The 27789-nt window shown below is 58.7% G+C and overlaps 1 protein-coding gene across 2 annotated transcripts; it reads left to right on the forward strand.

The window, feature by feature from the left end:
- TMEM132E (transmembrane protein 132E) lies at nt 1-27472 on the forward strand. 2 transcript variants are annotated; one of them, XM_071447853.1, is made up of 9 exons: nt 1-1233; nt 13079-13964; nt 15221-15361; nt 18686-18878; nt 19218-19361; nt 22847-23052; nt 23624-23903; nt 23979-24170; nt 24585-27472. In XM_071447853.1, the coding sequence occupies exons 1-9, from the start codon at nt 1161-1163 to the stop codon at nt 25611-25613; spliced, it is 3144 nt and encodes a 1047-aa protein (XP_071303954.1). In that variant the 5' UTR covers nt 1-1160; the 3' UTR covers nt 25614-27472. The 2 variants fall into 2 exon arrangements, with proteins under 2 accessions (XP_071303954.1, XP_071303955.1); XM_071447854.1 differs by having other exon boundaries at nt 24617-25386.
- Nucleotides 27473-27789: the final 317 nt, after the last annotated feature.

The following is a 27789-nucleotide window of genomic DNA, read 5'->3' on the forward strand; positions in this document are numbered from 1 at the left end:
ACCCAGCGGAGCCCGATGCGGCTCGGGCCGGGCGAGCGGGCACCGGAGCGCCCAGCCCGGCCCGGCACAGGCTGGGGGGGCCCCGGCAGAGCCCCCCTCAACCTCCCGACCCCCCGGCACCCCCTGCCTGCCTCCGCCTGCCTGCAGCGGGGGGGACACCCCGCCTTTAACGCGGGGGACCCCCTCTTTGCAGGGCTCCTGGCGGGGTCCCCCCGCTGCCAGCGCTGAGCCCCGGGGTGTCCCCCCCCCCCCCGCCCCAGCCCCCCAAACTTTGCCTTGGGATGCGGGGACTCCGCCGCCGAGCTGCTCCTGCCGCCGATTAATCGCATCTGCCTGGGATTAATTATTCACCCGGCTCTGGGTTGTGGTTTTTGTGTTACGTTCTTCTTGTTTTCTTGGTTTTTTGGTTGATTTTTTTTTTTTTTTGCCTGTTTATCTTTTTTCCTCGGGGGGAGCGCGTTAATTCCGCTTTTTTTTTTTTTATTTTTCTTCTCCCCCCACCCACCCCCCCTCCCAATTTTTATTTTTCTTCCCCTTTGGAAGAACAGCGCTTGGAATTCTGATTTTTCTTCTCGTGCAGGGAGCGGGGCGGGTTGGGGGGGGCTGGCGACCCGCACCCTGCAGCATCATCATCCTCCTCCTCCATCGGCACATCGGGGCTCTGCTTTTGCCTCCGGGAAAAGGGGGGTTCCACGTGCTCTGCTCCCCCCGCTCGCGGCTCCTGAGGAGGAAGAGGAGGAGGAGGAAGAGGAGGGGGACCCTCCCCCGCCGGCTGGGCGCTCCCCCGGCCGCCCTGCAGGCACCGGGGGGGGGGTTGCGGCAGCTTTGGGGCGCGGGCTGGGGAGGGGTGGGGGGCCGGAGATGGGGAGCTCTGCTCGCTGAGCCGGGGGGGGGCAAAGCCGAGCCCCCCCTAACCTGGTTCCCCCCCCCCCCCTCCCCAAATTCCGCCGTTGGCTGCTGCTCCCGGCTCGCACGTGGTTGGATTTAGGGGGATTTCTGCGGGTTTTTTTCGGTGCTTGGTTTGGATTCCTTTTATTATTAATTTTTTTAATTTTTTTTTTTTTCGCCGCTGGGGTGCCTCGGGGTTTTTTTTTTTTTTTTTGTTTTTTGTTTTTTTTTTTCTCCCCCACTGCTTTTTCTGGCTGTCCCCCCACCTTGCAATGGCCTCTCTGGAGAAGATGCTGCCCGGACCGGCCGCGCTGCTCTGCTGCCTCTGCTCCCTGCTGCTCCCCGGTAAGTGCTGGCACCGGGGGACATGGAGGGGGGGGCAATATTTACAAATACATCTCTATTTTATCCGTGCCTGCAATACGGGGCTTTGCACCATCTCCCCACCCCGGGGCACCTCCGTGTCCCTCTGGGTCCCCCCTCCCACGGCCACCCCCTTCCTGGCTTTCTCGGAGCCCCCCCCAAAGCCAAATGGGTGAAGATTAGAGTTTATTCCTGGCTTAATAAAATGACAGCTTGTGCTTGTGAGCGGGCTGGGCTGAGCCTGGGCTGCCAGCAGGGTGGCAGGGGGACACACCAGGCGAGGGGGTGTCCCCTGACCCCCCTCCCCTACCCCCCCCGACTCTTGTCTCCTTAATGCAGAGCTGCTTTAGCGGCAGGATCAGGGGTTTATCCGCTATTATCCACTCGCTGATCCCCCAGACCCCCACCCAGACACTTCCCCGCTCTGTGCCGAGTTGCTGGGCAGGCTCTGCCCGGGTGGCAGCGATTTGGGGTGGGGGTGCAGCCCCTGGCATCCCCCTCCCTCCTTCTCCTACCCGTGGGGTTTGGGGGCCCTGCTCTGAGTCGCATCCCGAGCGCTGCCGTGCTGCGGTGACATCCCGGCCTGTCCTGGTGACAGCACCTGCTGCTGGGGGCTGTGATGGGCCAGCGAGGGCTCACAGACCCCGAGGGACACAGGGCTGGCTTCCAGGAATGGTTTTTGTGGATGCTTCCCATTTAAAATCGAGCCCCAGCCGAAGCCGCTTTCCCCGGCCCGGCCAAGCAGAAAGCGGGGGCTGTTTGCAGTCTGGGGGGGCACCTGGCTCTGGCCTCGGGGTGTCCTGGGGACACTGCCCGGCTCGAGTGACCCCTCCAGGAGCTGCAGAGATCCCTGGACCGTGCCTGGCTCTGTGTCACACCAACAACCCACGGCCGAGGCACTTTGGGGGCTCAGGCAGGGCTCTGCCGGCATCTGCAGCACCCTGAGGGTCTTGGGAGAGCTTGAGGAGGGGTGGAATAATGAGGAGGGGAATACTGGGAGCATTGATGGGGGCTGGAATGGGTTTTCCAGCCTGGAAATTCAGAGCCCAGTGGAGGAGCAGGGATGCTCCAGGCTGTGGAGCCACAAGTTTCCGTAGCATCCTCGGGGGTGGCAGAGCTGCCTGTTCCCACCCCAGACTGTTCCTGGGGTGCTCCCTGGGCAGGCTTTGCTGGCAGAGCTCGTTGGGAGCACCAGCTCAGGGGTCTGGCAGCCTGGAGGGCAGCAGGATCCCCCCCTGCCCCATTGCCCTGGATCAGATCCAGCTGTCTGGCTGGGCTGTGGGAAGCATCCCTGTGGGAATGTGATCCACAGGGAGCGGCCTCTGCTGCAGGGGCTGGACGTGCCCCCTGCTCCCCATCCTCTCCTGGGCGTTTCTGATCCCCCATTGCTGCTGGGACCCTCTGGGTCAGGCCTGGATGTGTCCCCTGGGCTGGGGGATGCCATGTCCCCATCACTGGGGATGTGTCCCCATCACGGGGGGGTCCCCAGGGCCACTGTGAGGTGGGTGAGGGTGGCCTGTGCCAGGGCTGTGCCCACGGGAAGGGAAACCTCTGCCAGGAGTTTTTATTCCCCTTCCAGGATGCTCAGCTGCCCTCTCTGGCCTTTCGTGGACAAATAAAGCTCTCGGAGGGAGGAGGAAAAAGCCACGGAGAGCTCCTGATTCTCCAGAGCTCCTTCCAAATGGCTCGGGCTGGCAGCAGGGTCAGCCCGTGGTGAAGCAGTGCCTGCCTCTCCTGCTTGCAGGATTTCACTCTCTTTTTCCCTTTTCCCCTTGTTTTTTATTTAAGAGCAGCCCTCCGTGCCAGCCTCGCTCCTGCTGCGCTCCCCGGGAGCTGCTTGGCCGAGGCCCCAGATCAGCTGCTCCCAGAAATGGGGATTTTGGGATTTTTTTGGCATCTCTGGGGTGGGATGGCCCCAGGATGGACAGATGGACATGTGGAGCATGGATGCTGGTGGTGTCTGCTCGGTGCAGTTGTGCTGGGACCTGTTGGGATGCAGCAGGGGGGATTTGTGGGTTTATGGGATGATTTCTGCTGTCTGTAGGGTTGAACCTGGGCTCTGCCTCTTCCCTCAGCTCCCTGCAGCATGCCTCAGTTTCCCTGCTCCCAAACGAGCCTGGAGGCTCTGCTGGGGTGATCCTGTGCCACCATTCCGGGCAGGTTTGGGGTCCTGTGCTGGATCCCACAATCCCATCCTGTGTATCCCATCCCGTGTATCCCATCCCTGGCTCCCCCCGCTCCCCAGGCCAGTGAGACCCTGCAGGAGCAGGATGGTGCTCCAGGGCTCCATCCCTGCCGGGCTCTCCAGCCCGGACAGCCCAAACCCAGCGGGGGACACACCCCAAACCAGCCCCGTGTCGGTCCCTGCGAGCGGCTCCAGCTCCGGGGTTTTCACACCAGCAGGTGGAGATGTGCCATAACTTGCCGGGAACCGGGAACCTACACCCGCCTCTGCTCAGGGAACACCGGGAACGTGCCCCGGGAACCCCTCCCGGCGTTGGCAGCCCCCAGGCCGGCTTTTGGGGTGGGCTCGGAGCAGCTGAGCATTCCCAGGAGCAGGGGAGGGCAATGGGGTTTTGGGTAGGTGGGGAAAGGGGGAGGACCCGGCCTCTGAGCTGGGTTAAGGCTGGCACAAGTTTTGCCTTTGGTGCCACAGAAAAGGGGGATGTGCAGGGATGTTCCTTTTGGATTTTGGCTCTGGAGTTGCCCCTGTGTGACCCCAAACCCCAATACCTGAAATCCTAGCTCAATGCTGGGATTTAGGGGTATGAAGTTGAATTTCCCCCTTGGGAAATTCTTTTCTTCTCCCCCTTTTGCCCTCTTGGTGTTTCTGAGGGAAGGGAAAAGGCTGAGGGAGATCCTCTGAGCAATGATTTTGGGCAGCACCAGCCACAGGGTTTGGTCCTCATCCAGGTCTGTCCTTTTGGGGGAAACTGAGGCAGGGGATGGGGTGGCAGCACCTCGTGGCTGGGGATTGCTCAGGAGTTTTTGGAAACCTGGCTATTTCTTTGAGAATTTTTTTTAAGGGCTACTATTTAAACCACTCCAGCTGCTGAGATCCCTCTCCCAGCTCCTCTGCATCCTAAAAAAAAGACAAAAAAAGGGAAAACTGAGGATCCTGCAGAACATCCCCAATGTTCCATCAGCACATCCCAGCTCCAGAGCCTCTTGTGGAGGGAGTCAGGGGGAAGTGGCATCACCCTGGGGGACGGTGGGTGAGGGAAGGGCAGCTTAGACAGCACAATCTGATTTTTTTTTAGCTCCTGCATTGCCTGGCCAAAATAATGTTGGGTGTGTGTGAGCTGCTGGGTGTCCCCTCCCGCGTGGCGCCTGTCACTGCCACCACGGGAGCGTCCCATCCATCTGGAAAAGGTCACTCTTGCTAATCTAATCAGAATCTTTTATTATTAAATACGTGGCTCTGCTAACGAGCAGCCCCCCGGGCAGGCAGGCAGGCAGGGAAGTGGCTGCTCCTGGGGTGGGACACGCTGGGATGGGGTTGGGGACGCCAGGGGTGGCTCTGGGGATGAGATCTCCCCTGGGAGTTGTGGTGGCAGAAGGAGAAATGGTTCAGGAGGATGGAGTGAGGCAATCCTGCTGCCCATTCCCCAGGGAAAAGGAGGCTGGATCTCCCCTGGCTGGAATTTGGGAGCTCTAGGCTCCTCCAGCCATGTTTGGAGGCACCAGCTGGGCTGGGGGATTTCTGGGCTGTCACCTGTGCCACCAGCAGCCCAGGGCTGGCACACAGAGGTTGTTGCTCAGGATGTGCCTCTCCCTTTTCCTCGAGCTGCTCCCTGACCTGTTGCTGCTCCTGGCCTGTCCCATGTCCCTCATCCCCCCTCACCTCTGCCCTGGCCTTGGGGGAGGACACCACCACCAAGGCCAATTCAATCTTCTGATGAAGCCACTGTCACCTTCTGGTGAGCATTTTCCCACCACCTGGATAATATTTCTCATCCTGGATTTTCCCTAAAGGCCCTAAAGCAGGTGCTGCTGGGGTGGCTTTGCCACCTCACGTGGTGCTGTCCCCTCCCATCCCCTGCAGGAGTTTGGGTTTGCTCTGAGCTCTTCCCCAGGACTGGCAAAACATGAGAATGAATTAATTTTCATTTATTTTTCCTTTAAGGAGAAGCTGTGGTTTTGCTCTGGAGGATAAATCAGGTTGGGAATGCAATCCCTGCTGCTGCCGGCCCGGTGCGGCTGCGGGATCAGCTCCTCTCCTGGAGCCAGGGAAGGGGATGAATTCCAGCTGTGTTTGAGCTGCTACCAGTTCCCAGCCCTGCTTTTGGGGGGTCTGGGGCTGATGTTGGACCCCAAACCTGAGATCTGGGGCTGGGTTTCCCTTGGGAAATCCTCTGGAATCGAATCCGGCTCCAGCGCGTGCCGCCAGAGAGAAAGGAACGAGCTGGAATCCTTCTGGAAGGTGCTGCTGGGCACAGCCTGGAGTGCTGGGCAGGGCAGCCTGGGGACAAATGGGACAAATTCAGTGTTCAGAGGGTGCTGGGGGGATGTTCCTGCTCCTGGCCCTGTTGGCAAGGGATGGACAGGGGATGGGGTGATCCGAGCAGGACACGTGGGCTTAGGGGTGTCTCTGCATTGCCTCTGTCCCTGTGGTTTTGGGGGTTTGTCCCTTGAGAGCTGCTGTCCCTGTCCCTGACTCCCATTTCTGGCTCCCCAGGGTGGTTTTTAGCAGGAGCCACCTGGGCTGCTCCCAGCATGGGGCTCCCCCAGCCCAGCAGCCCCACAGAGCATTCAAGGCTGCCCCGTTTATCCCAGGGTATCTCCCCTCCCATTCCTTTCTGGGCCTTCATAATCAGCCACTTCCCTGTCCTTGTTTTTATCCCCCCTTTTTAATTAATTTCTTCTTTTTTCCTCCCTCCTCTGGAAAGGCCTTCTCCTCCCTGTCCCCCAGCCTGTCCCTTGCGTGATTTGTGGAAATGGCTCTAAAGTAGCTGCTGTGTAAAAGCCTTGCTGGCTCCAGGAATTTATGGCAGGCTGTGCCTCTGCACAGCACATCCCATTTAGGCCATATTTATTTATTCCTTTAGGTCTCTGGTTTGTTGGTTTTTTTCTTCCCCTGTTTTGTTTATTCCCTTTTATTAATTTCCTGGGGGAAGCACAGCCCTGGAATGGTTCCCTTTTGCTCCACGCTGCTTCTCCCCCCAAAAATATCCCAGGATATGTCCCACCAGTGTTACTGGATTTTATTGCTCCTGCTGATGGAAAAGCCAGGTTGGACTTTTGGGAGAGGGAGAAATCATAGGGATCTACAAGAAATGAGCCCACCAAGCACAACCCTGTGTTAGAGAATCCCCTCTTGATGCTCCCAGGACTCCAATCCCAGAACTCCAACCCCAGGACTCCACATCCCATCCAGCTCCCACTAAATTCCTGCCCCAGGCTGATTTTGGGAAGCAGTTTAACCTCTCAGAGCCATGGGAATCCCCAGCTCATCCCTGCCACGGCTCCTGGACAGTTCCAGGAGCATCCCTGCTCTTCCCACGCTCTCCCCGCTGTGTGCCAGGGGAAGGTGATTCCACATTTGTAACAATTATTCACTTAATTGACTTCCAATTAGCTGGGACTGGAGATGGAGGCTCTGGATGCATCAGAGGGAAGGGGGAGCTTGTTGTCATTTATGTCACCAAAACCAATTTCCAAGGCTCTGCCTGCAGGGGATGTTTTGGAGGTTTCCATGAGGGGTCTCTCTGCATTTTCTGCTTTTGATTTGTATTTAATTCCTGGCTCTTTTTTTTGTTTGGTTTTTTTTTTTTTTTACACCCTGAGAGTGTGGAGTGGAGAGGGGCACATGTTGGGGCTGGCTGAGTTTTAGTGGAGGCCTGGAGGGTTCTCTTTTCCCTTTTTGTTGTTTTTTAGGGTGTTTGGAGGTGCTGGCCCCCACTGGGGTGGGAGTGTGGGGTGGCAGGGTCAGTGCTGTGGGATGAGGAGGGAAGGGATTCCCAGGAGAGGCTGGGAGATGTCTGAGCCTGACCCTTCCCTGGGATCAGCTCCAGGTGTGGGGCATCTCTAGAAGTGGCACATCCCAGGTATTTGGGGCTGCTGTTTTCCCTTCGTGCTTGGTCCCGATGGATGGGGTGGCAAAGCCTGAAGCAGCAGATTTTGGGGCTGGGCCTGGGATCCACAGGATCCTCAGGGAAATGGGGTGGAAGCAAAGGGCAATGAGAGGTGTCCAGTGGGGAATAGCCAGGCTGGGTGTCCTCTTTGGGGGCTCCTGGTTCTCGGGGTTTTGGGGGGATCCATCACCCCACTGGCTCCTCTGGGTGTGTCCTGCCATCATCACCCTGCTCAGGGCTAAAATTGTCACCTTGTCACCCTGGAATGGCACTGGAGCTGGGGATGAGGAGCACTGGTGGTCCTGGGGACTGGTGGGCACCAAAACCCCTCCACAGGAGCCCCGAGCTGGGCTGGGAACTGGGGTGGAGCTCTCTGGCAGGGACAGTGACACCCCCTCCACCCCTCCCCGGGCATTTGGGGTGGCTTTATCACTATGGCAGCTCAAGCCACTGCTTTGGGGACAGCTCTCCTGCCTTGTTCCAAGCTGGGACACCACGGGAGCCTGGCAGGAGCTGTGAGAGCTGGGGCTGGAGTCCCACACGCCCTGGAGCTGCATTCATCCATTGATCCTCCAAGCCCCCAGTGCCACCCATTAACATCCAGAGAGCTTGGAGCCCTCCTGGGCTGACCTCAAACTTCCCCTCCCTCCTCTCCAGGGCTTTCCCTGTGTGCTTTCCCCCCATAAGTGGGGATATAGCCCCGGGAGCCCCTGCTGTGGCCCAGGGGATAAGCCAGGATCAAGATTCCCCCCTGGAGCGTGGCTGCAGTGATCCCAAGGCTGACAGCTGGGCTGGGCTAAGCTGCTGGTTCTGGAACAGGAGGAGGAGGAGGAGGAGGGTCTTCAGCCTCAGGAGAGCAGGTGGGAGCAGGGATGGGGGCAGCAGGATGGAGAGGCTCTGCCTGTGCCCCGTTTTTCTGGGGGTTCAGGGCAGGAGGGGAAGGTGGTTGAGGAGCTGGTGGCTCCATCCACTCTGTCCATCCTCCTCTCCACCAGGCTGGCTGAGCCCAGCATCCCCTGCATCAGGAGTGGGGAAGATGATGGTGAAGATGATGATGATGATGATGTTATCCTGGATTTTCCCTAAAAGCCCAACCAGGTGCTGCTGGGGTGGCTTTGCCACCTCACGTGGTGCTGTCCCCTCCCATCCCCTGCAGGAGTTTGGGTTTGCTCTGGGCTCTTCCCCAGGACTGGCAGAACAGGAGAATGAATTCATTCTCATGGGGCACCCGCCTGCCCGATGCTGGAGGATGTGCAGGGCCTTTTGGGGCTGTTTTTCCCAGGTCTGGGATTTCAGGCAGGGCAGGAGGGCGCTGCCCCTGTCCCCACGTGCCCTCCCGGGCAGGCAGAACAGCTCTGCCCATCTGGCCCCGCGGCTGGGGCACATCTGGCGGGGCAGATGTGGGGCTCCACAAAGGGGTCACCAGTGTGGGTTTACACCAGGCCACCCCAGCTTCCCGGGGGACACTCGGGAGTCCTGCCCCGTCCCACCGTGGGGCTGGGGGTGGCTGCTCAGCGCGGGGAGCCCCCGGGGCAGCGGGGATGTGCCAGGCACGGGGAGCTGTGCCCTGGCTGCCCGTGCTGAGCTGCCGGGGTGGAAGGGGCCAGATGGACCCCTCAGTGCCGGCCCAATAAACCCGGAATGCAGGTCAGGTGCTGCAAATCCCGCTCACCACAGCGGCGGCAGGGCTTAACCCTTCTGTGCCCCAGACCCGGCCACAGGGGGACGTGAGGGGTGACAGGGAAATAGGGCAGGGGACAGCGCTGTGGGGACTGCAGACTCCTGAGCTGTGCTGTCTGTCCATCCTTCCTGTCTCCTTCCAAGCACCCTTCTCTGTTGGGTTTTTTCCTTTTCCCCCTTTCCTTTTCCTTTTCCCCCTTTCCTTTTCCTTTTCCCCCTTTCCTTTTCCTTTTCCCCCTTTCCTTTTCCTTTTCCCCCTTTCCTTTTCCTTTTCCCCCTTTCCTTTTCCTTTTCCCCCTTTCCTTTTCCTTTTCCCCCTTTCCTTTTCCTTTTCCCCCTTTCCTTTTCCTTTTCCCCCTTTCCTTTTCCTTTTCCCCCTTTCCTTTTCCTTTTCCCCCTTTCCTTTTCCTTTTCCCCCTTTCCTTTTCCTTTTCCCCCTTTCCTTTTCCTTTTCCCCCTTTCCTTTTCCTTTTCCCCCTTTCCTTTTCCTTTTCCCCCTTTCCTTTTCCTTTTCCCCCTTTCCTTTTCCTTTTCCCCCTTTCCTTTTCCTTTTCCCCCTTTCCTTTTCCTTTTCCCCCTTTCCTTTTCCTTTTCCCCCTTTCCTTTTCCTTTTCCCCCTTTCCTTTTCCTTTTCCCCCTTTCCTTTTCCTTTTCCCCCTTTCCTTTTCCTTTTCCCCCTTTCCTTTTCCTTTTCCCCCTTTCCTTTTCCTTTTCCCCCTTTCCTTTTCCTTTTCCCCCTTTCCTTTTCCTTTTCCCCCTTTCCTTTTCCTTTTCCCCCTTTCCTTTTCCTTTTCCCCCTTTCCTTTTCCTTTTCCCCCTTTCCTTTTCCTTTTCCCCCTTTCCTTTTCCTTTTCCCCCTTTCCTTTTCCTTTTCCCCCTTTCCTTTTCCTTTTCATCCTGGAGCTGCTCTTTTTCTGTCCAGTCACTTTTGACATCCATCCATCCATCCATCCATCCATCCATCCATCCATCCATCCATCCATCCATCCCTCCATCCCTTTATTCTCCCCCCTGTTTTACTTATCCCTATTCCCCCTTTCCCACACCCACAACTCCACGCACCTCCTGCCTCCCTTCTCCTTCCCTCCCGTCCCTCTGGCTGTAATTCCAGCCTGGGTTAGACCCGCTCCTGTCGGGATTAGTTTAGGGCCAGGGAAGGGAGGCGCCGCTCCCGTCCCCTCCCGGCTACAGATTAGAGCATCATTTAAATGCATTTTGTCTGGTAAGGAAATCTCTTCCCTGGGTGCCGCCAATCCGCCGGCGCTCAACTAATCATGGCCATGCCATTAATCTCCAGCCTGGTCCTGTCCCCATCCCTGTCCCTGCCCCAGCTGGCGCGGCCGGGGTGCAGGGCTCGGTGACAGGGCCACCCTGCTTGTCCCCATTGTGGCACCAAAAAGAGTTTGGGAGGCGCTTTCCTCGTCCTGCTGCACCCAACCCTGATTATCCAGCACCCATCCTCATGGAGGGAGGGAGGAGATGGGTGCTGGAGGGGCCAAAGGGCGCCCAAACCCTGTGACAGAGGGTGGGTGGCAGAGGGTGCCCCTCACAGCAGGCACGGGGTGCTCACCAGGCTGGCACAGAGCTTCTCCTGTGCCCTGCTCAAGGGTGACACCAGAAATTCTGCAGCACCTCAAGGCTGGATTCTGCTTGGGGCTGTGCTGGGCAGTGAGTTGGGTGGGACTTGGGTGGGTTTTCCCTGTCAAATGTCCTGATCCTGGAGGCTTGGGAGGGCTGAAGTCTGATGCTGTTTCAGTGTGTGTTGAGCAAAGCCCCTTTCCCTGTACCCAAGTGGGTCCAGTTCATGTCGCTCCAGCTGCTGGATCCTTTTCCTCAAATAATCTCATGCCTTGGGAAAAAAATCCCCTTTTCCACTCGTTGAGGGTGGCAGGAGGATGCAACCCTTCACCTTTCACAGCAGAAAACAACTTCCATGAATCACGAGGGCAGAAAGCTGCTGGTTCTGGAGCAGCGCTGGTGTCACTGAGCAGAGGGGCTCCCATGGGTACATCCCAGGGTTTAGCACCTCTCCTGCAGCTCTCCGGGAGATGGGAAAACAGGCAGAGCAAGCAGGACAGGGTGGCAGGGGCCGGAGCTGTGGCAGCGCATCCCCAGCATTCCCACAGCCCCGGGGAATTCTCTGCCCAGCTCCGGGACAGCTTCCATCCCGGGATGCGGATTCTGCCTGTTCCGTATCCAGTGCTAATCCTTTTATGAGCCCTCTAAGCTGCTTAACTCCCCTGTGCCCCGCAGCAGAGACCTCCCAGGCTGGGCCGGGGGTTCCTGCATCCCTGGAGCCCCAAGAAAAGAGGCTGGGCTGGAGGTTCCTGCATCCCTTGAGCCTCCAGGAAAGCGGCTGGAGGTTCCTGCATCCCTTGAGCCTCCAGGAAAGCGGCTGGAGGTTCCTGCATCCCTTGAGCCCCTTGGAAAGCGGCTGGAGGTTCCTGCATCCCTTGAGCCCCAAGAAAAGAGGCTGGGCTGGAGGTTCCTGCATCCCTTAAACCCCCAGGAAAGCGGCTGGGCCCGGGGTTCCTGCATCCCTTGAGCCCCCGGGAAAGTGGCTGGGGTCGCTTTTTAGGGCTGGAAAATTCCTCCAGGTCCTGGCACGCTCCAAAGCCCCAGTGGGGAAGGGGGGGACTGAGCGATTGCCGGGAGCGGAGCCGTCACATCCAGCCCTTTCCTCGCCGTGGTTTGACACCGGTAATTTGGGCTCTGCTGCTCGGGAGCCGCTTGGGAGCGGCTGCAATCAGCGCCGGGAACGGGGGATGCGGGGAGCCGAGGGGAGCGGGGGGGATCCAGCCCTCCTGGGAATTCCTGGCAGCCGCTGGAGAAGGCAAAGACCTTGAGATGTCTTCCAGGCTCCCGCGGCTGCCAGCACAACGCCTTTCCCAGGGAGATTTCCGTGGGTTTTCCCTTTGCTCGCAGCGCTGTAATCGGATCCTTCCGAGGGGCTCGGGCAGCTCTGCCCCTCGGCTGGCAGGCGTTCCCGGCTCTGCCAGACCTGGGGTTATTTTTTTTTTAAGGCAAAATTGATCAAAATGAAGGACAAAAGGGGAGTTTTGAAGGGTCCTGGGTGCTGCTGGGGTTTGCACAAAGTGGCACCAGCGTCATCTTTCCACCAGGTCTGGAATAATTTGGGCTGGGACAGGTTTATCACATGGGGACAGCAGAGTGTGGGTGACACCCCTGGGTGGGTGGCAGGTGACAGACTGGCTGTGACACCACCCTTAAGGCAGCTATGGGGACAGAGCAGGTCTGGGGGCTGATTTAGCCACCTTCCCTGGGTGATCTGGGAGCTGGAAGCAGAAGGAAAGCCTTGATGATAATAATAAATATGTGGTGGGATCTGCCAGCCAAAAATTAACCTGGATGTAGCTTTTGGTCAGGAGCCTCTGGAGAAACTCAGCATCTGTGCCTTGGGAAGCAGGGATGGAGCTGGGATGAAGCCAGCCCTGTGGCTGTTTCTGTGGAAGGGTTTGTGCTGGTTCAGGCACTGCTGGGGTGGGTGACCAGTGCTTCAGTGTGGGGGGATAGAATGTAAGAAAATAAAGATGGTGCAGAAGGCAATCTCACCCCTGAGGAGTGCAGCAGTACTAATTGCCAAAGATTAGGAACAGGCCTGCCCTTAACAGGCCACTGCTGTGTCCCTTGAGGATGAGTGCTACAAAAGAGAGGGTGAGCTGGGTGAGGAGAGAGCTGGAGTTTGTTGGCTGTGCTGTGAGGAAGGAGTCAGTGCTGTGAGGAGCTGCCCATGAGAAATCTCCAAGAAGGCATGGAACTTTTGCAATAAGATGGCAACACTTTGGGCTCCCCAGGGACTGCATGAAGCTGGATGTGGCTTCAGCATGCCTGGACACCCCACCCCGTGAGGGTGGCTTTGGCTCTGCTTGAGCTCCTGGGATCTTCTGTGTTTTTAGTTTGTGGCATAGAAACCCAGCCAGGCTCTTGCTGGTTTGGGGAGCTGAAACTCCAACTCCTCCTCGCTCCGCTCTTGCCTGGCTCAGCATTCCCTGCTCAGGAGCTGTTCCAGAGGGGATGCCCATGCTAACCTGTGCTCTCCCTCCCCTCTGCAGCCCACGCCAAGGGCCCAGCCCCCAGCCCCGAGCCTGCTGATCCCCCTGGAGCCATCCTGCTGCCCGTCAGCTACCGCCTGTCCAACACCCGCCTGGCCTTCTTCCTCAAGGAGCTGGGAGCCAGCCCCGCGGGCAACGGCAGCGCCCCTCTGCAGCGCTCCGAGCCTTTTGTCGTCTTCCAGACCAAGGAGCTGCCCGTCCTCAACGTCACCCTGGGGCCCTTCAGCACGGGGCTGGTGCTGCCCAAGGAGCACCTGCAGCCCTCCAGCACCCTGGAGGTGCCCGACCGCCTCACCGTCAACTGGAAGGTGCGCGCCTTCATCGTCCAGCCCCGGCTGGTGGCCAGCCAGCCCGTGGTCCAAGTGCTTTTCTACGTGGCCGGCCGGGACTGGGACGACTTCGACGTGACGGACCGGCTGCCCTGCGTGCGGCTCCACGCCTTCCGCGACGCCCGCGAGCTCAAGAGCTCGTGCCGGCTGCGGGGCAGCCTGGCCATGTGCCTGGTGCAGGCCGAGCTGCCCCACGCCTGGTTCGGCCCCTCGGCCGTGCCGCTGGGCAGGAGGAAGAGCCCCGAGAGCCTGGAGGTGGAGAGCCAGCAGGCAGAGCTGTACTACACCCTGCACGCCCCCGACGGCGCCGGGCAGTGCCTGGGGGACGCTCGCCGTGGGGTTGGCGGGGCCCGCACCGAGGGTCCCACGCAGCACCCGCTGCTGCGCATCGGCAGCGTCAGCCTCCTGCAGCCCCCGCCGGGGCCCGCCCTGCAGGAGCATCACCTGGATGGAAACGTCTTCATCCGCCTGCCCGACAAGCCCTTGAAGCCCGGGGAGGTGCTGAGCATCCTCCTCTACCTGATGTCCAACTCCACGGTGGAGCACTTCACCCTCAGGTGAGGCCCTGGGGCTGTCCTCGCTCCTTTTGGCAAGGTTTGGGTGTGGAAAAGCAGCTCTGGGAGGGTGGGGTGTTTGTAGGATCTGCTGGAGGCTGGGGCAGGTCTGGAATGTCTGGAATATGGGTTTGCAGCCCAGGGAGGTGCTGAGCATCCTCCTCTACCTGATGTCCAACTCCACGGTGGAGCACTTCACCCTCAGGTGAGGCCCTGGGGCTGTCCCCACTGCTTTTGACAAGGAAAAGCAGCTGTGGGAGGGTGGGGTGTTTGTAGGATCTGCTGGAGGCTGGGGCAGGTCTGGAACATCTGGAATTATTGGAATTAAGTACCAATACAGCCAGATGGAATGCCTGGGCTCGTCTGGCCCTTGCTGCTTGACCAAAGGCGGCAGCTGTGGTGGTTTCACCTCAGAGACACCTTTGGCTGGCTGGGTGCTGCAGCTGGGCACTTGGAGACAAGTCCAGGCAAGCAGGAGCTCAGGTTTACCTCTGCAGGTGGAGAGGCTTCAAGGAGAGGTGAAGGAAAGGAGTCGAGTTCTGCTAGAGGGTTTGGATCCAGAGCTTTGTTCCTGGCACACAATCCTCTGAATCCAGATGAAACCCAGCAATTCCATGGGTTTGCAGTGGGAACCTCCTGCAGGAAAGGGAAGGGCTGTCCTCTGCACTGCCGCTGTGCACTGCTGCCTTTGTTGTTGTTGCACTGGGATCCTGCCAGCAGCTCTGGGTTTATTCCCAGCCACTTTGGGGACAAGGTGTGGTACGGCCTTGGGGCTGCTGTGGAGTGAGGGGGATCCCCCATATCCCCTCCTCCTGCCCCAGAACCAGGTGGGAGCAGAACGGGGTGGTGGGCAGGAGGTGCCGAGAACCCCAATGTGGGCAGGTGTGCAGGGGGGACCCCCATCACTGCGTGTCCCTAAAGATGGGGACACAAGCCCTGGCCAAGCCTCTTCAAAGGGCACTTGCAAGTGTCCCTGTGGCCTCTGGAATGGGGGATGTGGTGCTCCAGGCTCCCTTGTCCTTCACCCCAGGGGTGCCCAGTGCCTGGGGTCAGCACTGGGGCTGGGGGTCCAAAATCCTGCTGGAGGGACAAAATGCCATGAAACAGGAGCTGGAATGGGCTGTTGCTGCCAGCCTGGGTGATGCTTCCCACAGCCTGAAGGGATCAGGGAGAAAACTCCACCCGTGCCACGGGAGGGTATCCCAGGGGATCCAGGAGTGCCTGAGGGTGAGGATCCATCCCTGACTTGCTCTCTGCAGGGTGAAGGCCAAGAAAGGTGTGAACCTGCTCAGCACCAAGTCCAGGAGCGGGCAGTGGCTGGTGAGCTCGGAGCTGCTGACGGGTGGCAAACACTCCACTGCCACCGTGGACGTGTCCAGGGTGGATGGGGCCGGGCCCAGGTAAGGGCTGCACCTCTGGGAATGCCAGGGGAGTGCTGGGATTGGGTCTGGAGCAGTTCTGCCTGGGTGGCTGCAGTGCCACCTGGGTGCTGGCAGGGGAAACTGAGGATTTAAACTGAGGATTTCAGGGCTGAGTTGTGAAGCTATGGAGGATTCCTTAGTCTGGGGTGGAAGAGTTTTAATTTTTTTTATTAGGTTTTAATGCTGTGAGAAGCAGCAGCTCTTTGCTGTCTATCCTGGTGCCTCCTCTGGGGAGGAAGGGGGGAAAGGCAAGGCCCCATCTGAGCCCTAAAATGATGGATGAGTGTTGGATGGGGAGCAGGATCCAAGTGAGCACCTGAGACAGGCAGTTCTGCCCTGCTCACACATTCCTGAGACTCTGGGAAAGAGCAGCTGAGCAGAGCCCTGGAGATGGAATTGAGAATGATCTGAAGGAGAAAGGACCCACAAAGCCAAGCTGAGACCTCAGAGGGTTCTCAGCCTGAAGGGGAGATGTGAGACTGGCAGAACGTGGCGTGGGGGTCACAAACAGCAGCAGGAAAGATTCTGAAGTGCTGGAAAACAACAGTGATGTCTCTGTCACTCTGTGCCTTGGAGAAAGGGACACAAGTGTCTCCAGGAGCTGGGTTAAAGCAACTGGATGTGCTCAAGACATCCCATCCTTCGCCATGGAAATCTGCCCACATCTCTGTCCTCCACTCAAAAATTGAGCAAATCTGGGGCCAGTCTCTTGGAAAAAGATCTCCTCAGCTCTGCCTGCCCTGGTGTGACCTCCAAAGCCCCGCAGAAACAATTTCTTACCAGTAGAGCAGAATTTCCTTCTCCATCCCGCTGCTTCCAAACTGCTCCCACAGCACTTGAAAAGCTGGGGCTGTTTCCCAGGAAAAAGCCATGGAGGCAGCCACGCTGTGGCAGTTTTGTGATCCCCTTGGGATACCTTTGGCAGCTGCAGTGTGCCTGGAGCTCTGGGCTTTGTGGTTTCTGAGACACTAACCCTAGGCAGTAAAGGCAGCCCTGGGCTAGGGCTGGTTCCAAAGAAAAAGCTGTGGAGGACAGCAGGTCTTGGTGGTTTTGTGTTCCCCTTGGGATGCCTTTTGCAGCTGCGGTGTGCCTGGAGCTCTGGGCTTTCTGTTTTAAAAACCCTAACCTCAGATGTAACCCTAACTCTAACCCTAGGCAGGAAAGGCAGCCCTGGGCTAGGGCTGGCTCCAAGGAGAAAGCTGTGAAGGAAGCCATGTTGTTTCAGTTTTGTGTTCCCCTTGGGATGCCTTTCTCACCTGCAGTGTGCCTGGAGCTCTGGGCTTTGTGGTTTCCAAAACCCTAACCCTAGGCAGAAAAAGGAGCCACAGCCTCATGGCTGATCCTGGAGCGTCCCCAGGGCCAGCAGCCTCCTGTCCCATGCACGGCCACCCCACAGCACAGAGAGCAGAGCTGCCAGCAGCAGGATCCTGTCCCCCTTCCCCCTCTCCCGCTGCCAGCACCGCTTCCAATCAGCCTGCAAAGGTTAGAGACGGGGGAGGAATTTAAAGTGATTACAATCACCTTTTAGACAAACAACTCCATCAAATATTAACGGAATGGAGAGGATGAATGACTCCAAGCCGTGTTGCCCTCCAGGCTGTGCAAACAGAGGAGTTGCTTCACTGGAGCCCTGGGGGCTTTTGGCAGTGCTGGCTGTGCAGGGATGGGCTGTGAGCCCTTAGCTTTGGGGTCAGAATGGCCGCTTTGGGGTGTTTTACAGGCCAGGAGCTGCATCCTCAATTGTTCCCCCAATGCTGGCAGCCTGGCTCCTGTCTGTTCTGGGCAGGGGATGGTGCCTGGGCCTGGCAGCACTTCTGGGACACCTCAGGGCACCCCACAGTGAGGGGTCCCATTGCCACACCTCCTCTGGCTCTGCTGTGCCTTTGGACCGGCCTCTTCCCAGCTGGGTTTGGTGCTCCTGGCATTGGAAGAGCAGCCAAATCTGCTTTTTAAACCCTGTGGCCTTTGGTGATTCCTCTTGAAGCCCAGAGCTGCCTTGGGGCAGAGCAAGACCCCACCAGCCCCTGTGGATCCATTGCAAAGCCCATCACAGCTGCTGTGGGATGAGGAGAAGGGAGCAGGGATCAGGGCTTGCCGTGGCCTGGAGCAGCTCCAGCTTCTTGCTCTCCTCTCTCCCTGCTCCCTGTCACTCATTAGATATTGATTAGAGAGAAACCCAGCTGTGCCCTGCATCCCCAGGTCGATGGGACCTTCTCAATTGCTGCTGCACTGAGATGAAACTGGAGCCAGTCCTGGCTTCCCTCCCACTGGAATTTCACTTCTCCTCCCCTCCTCGCTGGCTCTGTGGGGGCTTTTACCAGTGCTGTGGTTTGTGGGGGCTCTGGGATTTCCTCTGGGGGTGTTCACCTTTTGGGGAGCAGTGAAGTTTGACTTGGGGCAGGGCTGGACCCTGTGTCACTCCAAGGATTTGCAGAGCTGGGAGGACAGGATCAGGTCTGGGCAGGTTTGATTGTAGGGATGGGGTGTAGGAATAATTTATGCTGTGGCTGTGGGGTTGTGTCCAAGCCATGATGTCCTGCCCTGGGGACATCCCAGAGGTGGTGTCCACCCTGTCCTTGAGCTCCATGTCCTGCTGTCCTCAGCCCTGGCATTCATGTGTGTGTGTTTGCTGAGCTGATGGTCCTGGGCTGTTCTCCCCTGCCCCCTGCCCGTCCTCCCTCACAGGCTGGGGACAACCCTGTCCCGTGTCCCAGCTCAGCGCTGTCCCGCCTGCTGTGTGGGCTTGAAACTCTCCTGTGACTCAGTTTCCCTGTGGGATTCCCTTGGAAAGGCATGTAAAGTCACCAGCTTGGGCAGAGCTCATGTGCTGACACTCATTTGTCATTCCTGAGTGCTCTGGGTGTGGGACACTCGGGATCTGACCTGTGGGACATGAGTGTCCAGGCAGGAGCAGTAAATCCATCCACACTGCTGGGAAGATGGAGTCAGGGAGACAAGGCCAGCACCTGCAGCCACCCACTGCCCACCCTGTGATGTCACCCAGCAGCCCTGGCAGAGCTGATGAGGTTTTTTTGTCCTCCTGGGGGAGGTGGTGAAAAACATTTCTGTCTCCCACTGGGGAGATTCCCATGGGAATCTGCAGGATCCCATCGGAGCAGCCTCTGCAGAGGTGGGCTCAGGGCTGCTGGGTTTGGGTGGCACCCACTGCCAGTCCCCCTTGGCAGCCTGGGGACACCAAGGACGCCTGCTGGGGACTCTGATGGCCTGGTGCTTATCCCAGGGCGTCCGTGGGGCCTGGGACAGCCACCTCACCGTGTCCCCTCCTCCCGTCCCCCTGCCCAGGGATGGGGACTCCTCGTCCGAGATCATGCAGCTGGATTTCGAGATGGAGAACTTCACGAGCCAGTCGGTGACGCGCCGCATCATGTGGCACATCGACTACCGGGGCCGCAACCCCCCGCCCGACCTGGAGAAGGTGGTGACGGAGCTGACGGTCATCCAGAGGGACATCAGGGCCATCGTGCCCCTGGCCATGGTGAGCAGGTTCCTGCCCTCTGTTGTTACCTGCTTTGAGGGGTTGGTACCCCCTGAGGATGGACCATGTGCCCTATAGCATCCATCCCTCCATCCACCCATCATCCATCCATCAGTCCATCCATCCATCCACCCATCTGTATGTCTGTCCACCCATCCATCTGTTTGTCCATCCATCCATCCACCCATCCATCTGTTTGTCCGTCCATCCATCCACCCATCCATCTGTATGTCTGTCCCTCCATCCACCTATCATCCACCCATCACCCATCCATCCCGCCCACACCCAGGTCCTCCTCTGCCCTCTAACATGATGGTGCCCTCTCCCTGCCACCCCCAGGACACGGAGATCATCAACACAGCCATCCTGACGGGGCGCACGGTGGCCATTCCCGTGAAGGTCATTGCCATCGAGCTCAGCGGTGCCATCGTGGATGTCTCGGCCATGGTGGAGTGCAAGTCCAACAACGAGGACATCATCAAGGTGGGTATGGGGAATGGGGGGCCTTGTGACCCTCGTGAGTGGCTGGGGTTCTTCCAGGAGTGCTGGCCCCAACAGCACCCTGGGCTGGGGCTGGTGACTGAGCTGATGTGGCTCACAACCCCACCCAAACCAAGCATCAACCCCTCAGTGGCTCCAGTCTGTGCAAGCTTCTCCCTGGGGTCTGTTGGGAGAAGGACAAGACATTTTGTCACTGTCCCTGGAGAGGCCACGGGATGCTCCCATGCTGGCAGCAGCAGTAACTGTGGGTTATCACAACAGTCAGTGCTGATAGGGGGAAATATTGTCCCTGTGGGCTGAGCTGCACGCTCCCATCAGTGCCTGCACTCGGGCCTTGAGTGACATTGATGGCCTGATTGGATCAGGGGACTGGTGAGATGGGAATGATGGAGGGAAAAGGGGACCTGAGGGGGAAGATCCAGGTGGGAGAGGTGCTGATGGGGCCAATGCCAAATTCTCCCTGCCCCTGCCCTGAGGCAGCCCCTGATCCTCAAACCCTCCAATTTTCCATCACCAGCCCTGTTCATCCATATACATTCTTCCATCCCTGAATAAATCCATCTGCCCACCTGCCCGTGTCACTCTGCCACCATTTCCATCCATCCATCCACCCCCAGACATCATTCCCTTCTCCTGAACACCTCCCACCCCTCTCCCTGCGTGCACCCAGCCAGCTCTCCCTTTTCATGTTCTGCTGGGCTGGGCAGAGGCAGGGAAGGGGTCTGGATGCTCAGGGAAGGGGTCTGGATGCACCCAGCTCTCCCTTTCCATGTTCTGCTGGGCTGGGCAGAGGCAGGGAAGGGGTCTGGATTCTCCAGGAGGCCGTAGCTCCTTCTCCTCTTTGCCACAGGGGTGGTGGCAGAGCTCTGTCCCTGCTGGGATTTGCTCTCCATGGGGGACATCCAGTGGCCCAAAGTGCTTACCCAAGTTCTTGACTAAAACTCACATCCGTGGGATTTACAGGACCGCCTCTAATTTATGGAGCCCAGTCCTCCCCAGCGTGATAAAACACTGGAGCAATAATACACTTCAGGATGGACTCCAAGACACTTAAACTGTTTAATGTGCTGCCTTTCTGCTCATAAATCTATTGGCACTCTGTCCCCAGCCCTGGGGGGAGCAGGCACATGCCCAGGAGCTGGGATGAATGATGCAGGGAGCAGCCCTCCAGCCCCGGCTCCCGTCCTGCTCCGAGCCCTGTGCCATTTCTTGCTGAGTTATTTGGTGTTTGTGTTGGAGCTTCATTTCCGAGGGAGCTCTCAGTTACCTGCTGAGATCGGGGAGTATGATTGCGGTGTCAGGGCTCTAAACCTGCTCCATAAATCACAGCTTACGGAGTGGGATGTGCTATCTGTTACTGTAAATAATTTAACGTGAGGGCGGGCTGGGGAGCTGCCTCTCCCCGCTCTGGGGTGGCTCCCTGGTGGTTGCTCTCTTGTGTAACGTGGAATTTGTCCTGGGCTTGCTGTGGACGTGGCTCTGAAGGATGTGGTGGGAGAGCATGAGTGGGAGTTGTCATGCTCATACCCTTTTGTGGTGATAAAGGTGTACAGGGAGGACATCACCACTCATGGTAATGTGGAAATCACCTCCTATTTTTCACATGGGTGGTGATCTTGTGGGCTGTGGAGGGTCACACCGGGAGTGGGAGATGCTCAACCTCACCTGTGTGTGACCCTTCTGAGAACCCCACACTCCACATCCCCTGGAGAACCCCCCAGGAGCTCAGTGGGACCAATCCTCAGGGACCCTGCTCACCCACAGCCACCACCAGGACCATGGTGGCTCTCCCCACTCCTGGGGGCCTTGGAGAACATGTGTCCCCTTGATCCCAGGCCTGTCCCCGTGCCAGGCTGGGAACTCCTGGCCACAGCAGTGGAGGCAGTGGTGCTTGGCAGGGAGCCCAGGCAGCCCTCAGCCTCTCTGTTCCTGACAGCTCGCCGTAAATCCGGGAAGTTTCCCTGAACAAGCTTCATTTCCGAGCTAATCTGCACTCACTCCATCTTCGGGACAGGCCTGGTGTGCAGGGATCTTTTGTTGTCATAGTTTCAACCCCCTCCTGGCTGCAGAGCAAGTGGTGCCCAGAAGGAGGTGCCGGGGGGTTTATTAGCCGAGGTAATGCAAGCAGAGCCCATCGTGTTTATTGTGATAAATGGCACAATATCCAGAGATCCTCTGCTGCAGGATTCACCTGGGAGCTCATCTTTATTCAGGCCTCGCCATGGATGAGATTGTCTTGTCAGACTTGCTGAGCTGGTACCTCTGATAGGAAGACAAGGAACAAACCCTCCTGCATTGCCCTTCCCTCCTGGGCTCAGGGATGTCCCCAGGAGCTCAGATCCAGGGTTCTGCCTCATCCACCAGCCCTAGGGGACTGTGGACACCGTGCATCGAGCTCCTGGGGCTGTTGTAGAAGTCAAACCCTGCTGTGGGCTCAGAAATGCAAAGTTCCTGCATCTGTTTGCCCAGAGGTGCTCAAGAAACAGGCTTGGGAGATAGGGATGCTGTCACCTCCCCTGTCAGCCACCTGCAGCCTGGCCTCAGCCCTTTATCAGCCACCAGAGAACCAGGGATTCCTGACTGCTGGAAATCAGCTCTTCTGTGCTATTGAGGTGCTCAGTGCTGCTGGCTGAGCAAATGGGTTCTCTTCTTCCTCACCATCCAACAAATCAGATGCAATCCCTGACAGGGATGAGAGGCTGGAGTCCCCTTCTGGTTGTCTTCTGCCACTCTGGCTGGGAAGGAGCTGTTGGCTGGTGACCTGAGCTCAAGCCCCAGGAGATGCTGGCCTGGTGTCCCCTGAGCTCCTTAACTGGCTCAGGTGGGCAGTAATGAGTGACCCCCCCCTGCAGGACGGGTTTGTTTTATAGCAAATTTAATGAATGGCATTTGTGTAAGTGGGAATTAAAAGAGGAGGAGCAAGAAGAGGTTCAGGAGGATTCATTCAGACCACAGGAATCTTGCTCTGGGGTTAGCAGGAAGGATGAGGACGAGGCACTGGTGGGGACAGGCATGAGAAGGGTCTGTGCTTGCTGCCTCCTCTGGAAGAGATTCTGGGGCAAATTTCCAGGTTGAGCAATTTGCAACCTCTGTGAAGTACCCGTGGGTTCCTCTAGCTGAGGGACAATTCAGTGTGGAGGCCAAAGAGAAATTGAGGCACCAAGTGGAGGTTCCTGGTGAGGTGAGCAAGGGTAAGAGCTGGCTGGAGGACCTGGGTCAAAGGCCATTTTTTATGGTGGTCATGAGGTGTGGATCTGTTCCCCAGGAGGACCTGGGTCAGGGCACACTTTCCATGGTGGACACGAGGTGTGGATCTCCCTCTGAGCAGGATCTCCGGGAGGAGGGAGCATCCCTGCTCCGGGGGCATGAACGGGATTCATGCTGGCTGACATTCTGCTCTTCCAGCCTCCTGCCAGCATCTCTGCCGTGCCTACAGGACCGTTCCCATCCTCCCTCTTGTCCCACAGGTTTCCAGCAGCTGCGACTACGTCTTTGTCAGTGGGAAGGAGTCGCGGGGCTCCATGAGCGCCCGGGTCACCTTCACCTACGAGCACCTGTCGGCCCCACTGGAGATGACGGTGTGGGTGCCCAAACTGCCCCTGCACATCGAGCTCTCGGACGCCCGGCTGAGCCAGGTCAAGGGCTGGAGGGTGCCCATCCTGCCGGACAGGAGGTGGGTGCTGAGGAGCCAGCCTGGAGAAGGCCAGGTGGAGGTGGTGGTCATGGGTTAATTGTCTTGCTTAGCTACTTCATGAGGAGGTTTTAAAGGTGGTGGGGAGAGAGGTGTCTCAGGGGTCTTGGGTGGAAAGGGGAGAGGTCATGGACACAGGTTATGGGGAAGGAATAAATTTCACAGTGAAGGTTGGTGGAGAACATCGCTCCTTGGCTGTGGTCAAAAGTTCCCTGGATGAAACTGGGAACAGCCAAGCTCCCAAGTCCCTTTTTTAAGGTCTAGAGACCTCCAGGTGTCCATCCCAAGCAGAGATACCTTGTCCTCTCATTTGTTGAGTGGGCAGAGATGCTGGTGACCCTGCTGTCACCACGTCCTGATAAATCCTCTGAATGCACAACAGGCACCTTTCCCCAGGAACCACCATTTTTTCACGACATCTTGTTTTTCCTTGACTGGCCACCTTTCCTGAGGGGGGCTGAGGAGCCATGGTGTGGGGAGCTTGGCAGCACTGCCCATTCACTGCTCCATCCACCCATCCACACGTCATTCCACCCATCCAATCGTCCCGCAGGTCGGTGCGGGACAGCGAGCACGAGGAAGATGAGGATGAGCGGAAACAGAGCCGGGGCTGTGCCCTGCAGTACCAGCACTCCACGCTGCAGGTCTTCACCCAGTTCCACACCACAGCAGCTGAGGGCACGGGCCAGGTGGTCACCATGCTGGGGCCAGACTGGCTGGTGGAAGTCACCGACCTGGTCAGCGACTTCATGCGCGTGGACGACCCGCGGGTGGCCCACATGGTGGACAGCTCCACGCTGGCTGGGCGGGAGCCAGGGACCACCCTCTTCAAGGTACCCCTGGCCACCTTTCCCCCTCTGCCAGCCTGGCTGGGCTGGTAGGGGGTGACAGGAACCTCGTCCCTGCAGGTGGTGTCCCCGCTGGTGGAGGCGGTGCTGGGTGAGACGCTGGTGACGGTGGCGGAGGAGAAGGTCAGCATCACAGACCTGAAGGCCCAGGTGGTCTCCAGCCTCTCACTGTCCCTCCACCCCAGCCCTGGCAACAGCCACACCATCATCGCCCGCACGTCCGTGCAGCAAACCCTGAGCTTCTTCAAGCAGGTGAGGCCAAGGGTGCATCCAGGCTTGGGGGGGAACTTGGGGTGCAACCTTCTCCTCCCAAATCCAGCCCTCACAGCATCCACTGTCCTCACGACACCGTGGGGACCTCAAAACACCCCAGAAACCTTCACAGAGACCTGTGATCCAAACCTGGTGACAGGACACAACCGTGGGGATAAAGGGGAGGGATGGAATCCTGTACAGCTCCTGGCCCAGCTCTGGTAGCCGCATCTGGGATTTGGGTTGAGCCTGGGCAAGCACGACGGGGAACGTGGAGAGAAGAAAAGGCTGAAGAGAAATCAGGGAGTGGTTGGAACAAGATGGCTTATGGAGGGATAAAGGATGGATGGGGGATGGACAAAGGGGTGGGACTGGCCTCCTGCTGGGCAACCGGTGCCTGTGTTGGTCCCGCAGGAAGCGCTGCTGAGCCTGTGGATTTCCTACAGCGACGGCACCACGGCCCCCCTGTCCCTGTACGACCCCAAGGACTACAACCTGGTGGTGAGCAGCCTGGACGAGAAGGTGGTGTCGGTGACCCAGGACCGGGCGTTCCCCTTGGTGGTGGCAGAGAGCGAGGGCGCGGGGGAGCTGCTGCGGGCCGAGCTGGTCATCTGCGAGAGCTGCCAGAAGACCAAGCGCAAGAGCGTCCTCTCCACGGCCTTGGCCACCGTGCGCGTCCACTTCGGCTCCGAGGAGGACCCCACCTACGACTACGACCACGTGTCCAGCAGGCCGGGGCTGGGGGAGGCCGGGGCCAGCACCACCCTGCGGGCAGAGGTGGACAGGAAGGCGGACCCGAGCCAGGACAGCCGGATGTCCAGCGCGTCTCAACCCACCGAGGACTTCCCCACCATCCCCACTGGCTTCGTGCAGGTGACGCGGGGGCTGACGGACCTGGAGATCGGGATGTACGCCCTGCTGGGCGTCTTCTGCCTGGCCATCTTGGTCTTCCTCATCAACTGCATCGTCTTTGTGCTGAAGTACCGGCACAAGCGCATCCCGCCGGAAGGCCAGACCAACATGGACCATTCCCACCACTGGGTCTTCCTGGGCAACGGGCAGCCCTTGAGGGCTCACAATGACCTCTCCCCGCAGCCCGAGAGCCCGGGGAACCCGCTGGAAAACGTGCAGACCTGCTGCCACGGGGACCACCACAGCAGCGGGAGCTCGCAGACCAGCGTGCAGAGCCAGGTGCACGGGCGCGGGGACGGCTCCTCGGGGGGCTCCACGCGGGACCAGAGCGAGGACCCGCTCAACTCGCCCACCTCCAAACGGAAGCGGGTGAAGTTCACCACCTTCGCCACCATGCCCTCGGACGAGCTGGCCTACAACTCCATCCCCATCGCCGACGAGGAGGACTTGGAGTGGGTGTGCCAGGACATGGGGCTGCAGGACCCCGAGGAGCTCCACAACTACATCCGCAGGATCAAGGAGATCGCTTAACGCAGGGGCAGCAGCGGGGACGGGGCGGGAGGGAGGGGCTGCCACGCTGTGCCACGCCACACCACGCCGTGCCACGCCACCACCACGCTTCCCCGGGGCCGGGCACCCACGTTTGGCTCCTTCTTCCGCACGTCTCACGTCCTCACCCCGTCCAAAGGCACCTCCGGGGGCGCCTTTTTTCAGTTTTCCTCAGCGGGTGTCCCAGGGGAGCAGCAGCACAGCGTGGCCCCCCAGCTGCCGGCCGGGGATGGGGTCACAGCTCAGGGTGTGCGTGTGGCCCGGGCAGGAGGAGGCTGGGGGTCCTGCCGGGAAGGGGTTGGGAAAAGGGAGAGATCCCAAATTCTCCCCTGGAGCCCAGCAGGGATGTGGTGGGGGAGGCTCCCCAAGGGCCTCCTCCAGCCTTTGCTGCACTCAGTTGCACAATTTTGGAGGTGAGTGCTGGGTCACCCTGTGGATTTTGGGGTGTTGGCCCATGCTGGGTGATGCTGGGGGAGGCAGGAGTGGGGGCCACAATGGCCACGGGCCCAGGGCACTGCTGTCCCCATCACCTGCTGGGCCCCACTCACTCCCTGGCTGCTTGGGCAGTTTGGGGGTGACCAGTTGGGCCATTTGCTGCCCCCCCTGCCTGTCCCTCTGTCCCACCATGGGGCCAGTGCTGGGACCCCTCCACCCCACAGCCCTGCTGGGGTCTCCAGGGGCAGCCACTGCTTTGTGCCCCCTCCCAGTGCTGGAATGTGGGATGGGAATGTGGTGTGGGGGCTCCCCAGTGCCTGGGGACACCGTCAATGGGAGCTGGCCTGTGTGTCCCAGTGCCAGCCCAGCTCCGCCAGTGCCAGCCCAGCAGGGACGCCCGGGGCCAGGCTCAGCCTGTGTGGTGCCTTCTGACTGCCATAACCCGATGCCTCCCGGTCCCCCCGTGCTGGTGGCACCTCCCAGCCCCTCTGGCTCACCCAAGGGGCCCCCCCAGCCCAGGGCCACCCCATCTCCCAGCCCAGTGTGGAGCATTCCCAGCCTTGGGGGGGACACCAGGGTACCCTGGGCTGTGCAATTGTCCCCATGGGCACCGAGCATGTGGGGACAGGGACTCCCCCAGCATCACCTGGTGGAAGTTGGCAGCGGATTATTTCTGGATCGAAAGTTACCCACCACTGTGTCTCTTTTTTTTTTTTTTTCTTTTTTCTTTTTTTTTCTTTTTTTTTTTTTTTTTTTCTTAAATAAAAGACCAGAAAAGGAAAAAAATGAAACAAAAAGCAAAGTGGCAGCACTGTCATGGGCCCTGTCTCTGCTGTGGTGCCTGGGGTGGGGGTGGCCGTGGGGTCTGCTGGGGGATGGCTCAGCTTTGACTGAGCATTTTGTGGTTTTGAGGGTTTCCCCTCCAAGATCCTCTCCTCTTGGGCAGCCTGGGGAGGCAGAGAGCAGCCCCACCCGTGCCTCAGTTTCCCTGGCAGGCGAGCCGTGGTCTGGGGTGGTGTGTGGTGTCTCAAAAGCCTCTTTAAGGAGTTTATCAATTTTGGGTCTTTGAAAGTTTCTCCCCTGGGTGACCTTAAAATTTACCTGAGAGCTCTACGCTGTTTTTTTATATACAAATATGTACATATAAATATAAATACAAGGGAGTGGAGACGTGCTCAGAGTGCAGGCAGGGCGTGCAGGGAGTTGGTTTTGTCTGAACCAGCCACAGAGCTGATTGTGGCTCTGAGCAGGAAAATTAACACAGCTGCCTCCCCTGCCTGGAACCACCAAACCTCCTCGCTGAATTAACATAAATGAAAAAAAGAAAAAATTTACAAAGGGAAGGGAAAAAAAAAAGGGGGGAAGGTCAGAAAAGGGTGGAATAAAATTTTATAGTTGTAATAAGAGCTGGCAGTGCCTGACTCTGGCCCATGTGGGGGTGGGAGGTGGAGACAGCAGGGACAGAGCTGTGGGAACCAGGGAGCTTGGCCAGGCTTGGCAGGGGCTGTCCCCACTGCCAGGCTCTCCCACCTCTCCTGGCTGCTCTCCCAGCTGCAGCCAAGCCCAAGGTCTGACACCAAGCACCAGCAGAGGTTTTCCAGCCCATCACTTCCCATCCCAGCTGATGGCTCCAGCTCAGCACTGGGAATTCAGCACCCACAGCCCCACGGTGTTTGTAGGAGGCTCTCAGGGCTCTGTGCCCCCAGTTTGTGTCCTGCAGCAT

The sequence above is a fragment of the Agelaius tricolor genome, unplaced genomic scaffold (assembly GCF_023055355.1).
Source record: "Agelaius tricolor isolate 1412-34295 unplaced genomic scaffold, bAgeTri1.0.p SCAF_25, whole genome shotgun sequence".
NCBI classification, from domain to species: domain Eukaryota; kingdom Metazoa; phylum Chordata; class Aves; order Passeriformes; family Icteridae; genus Agelaius; species Agelaius tricolor.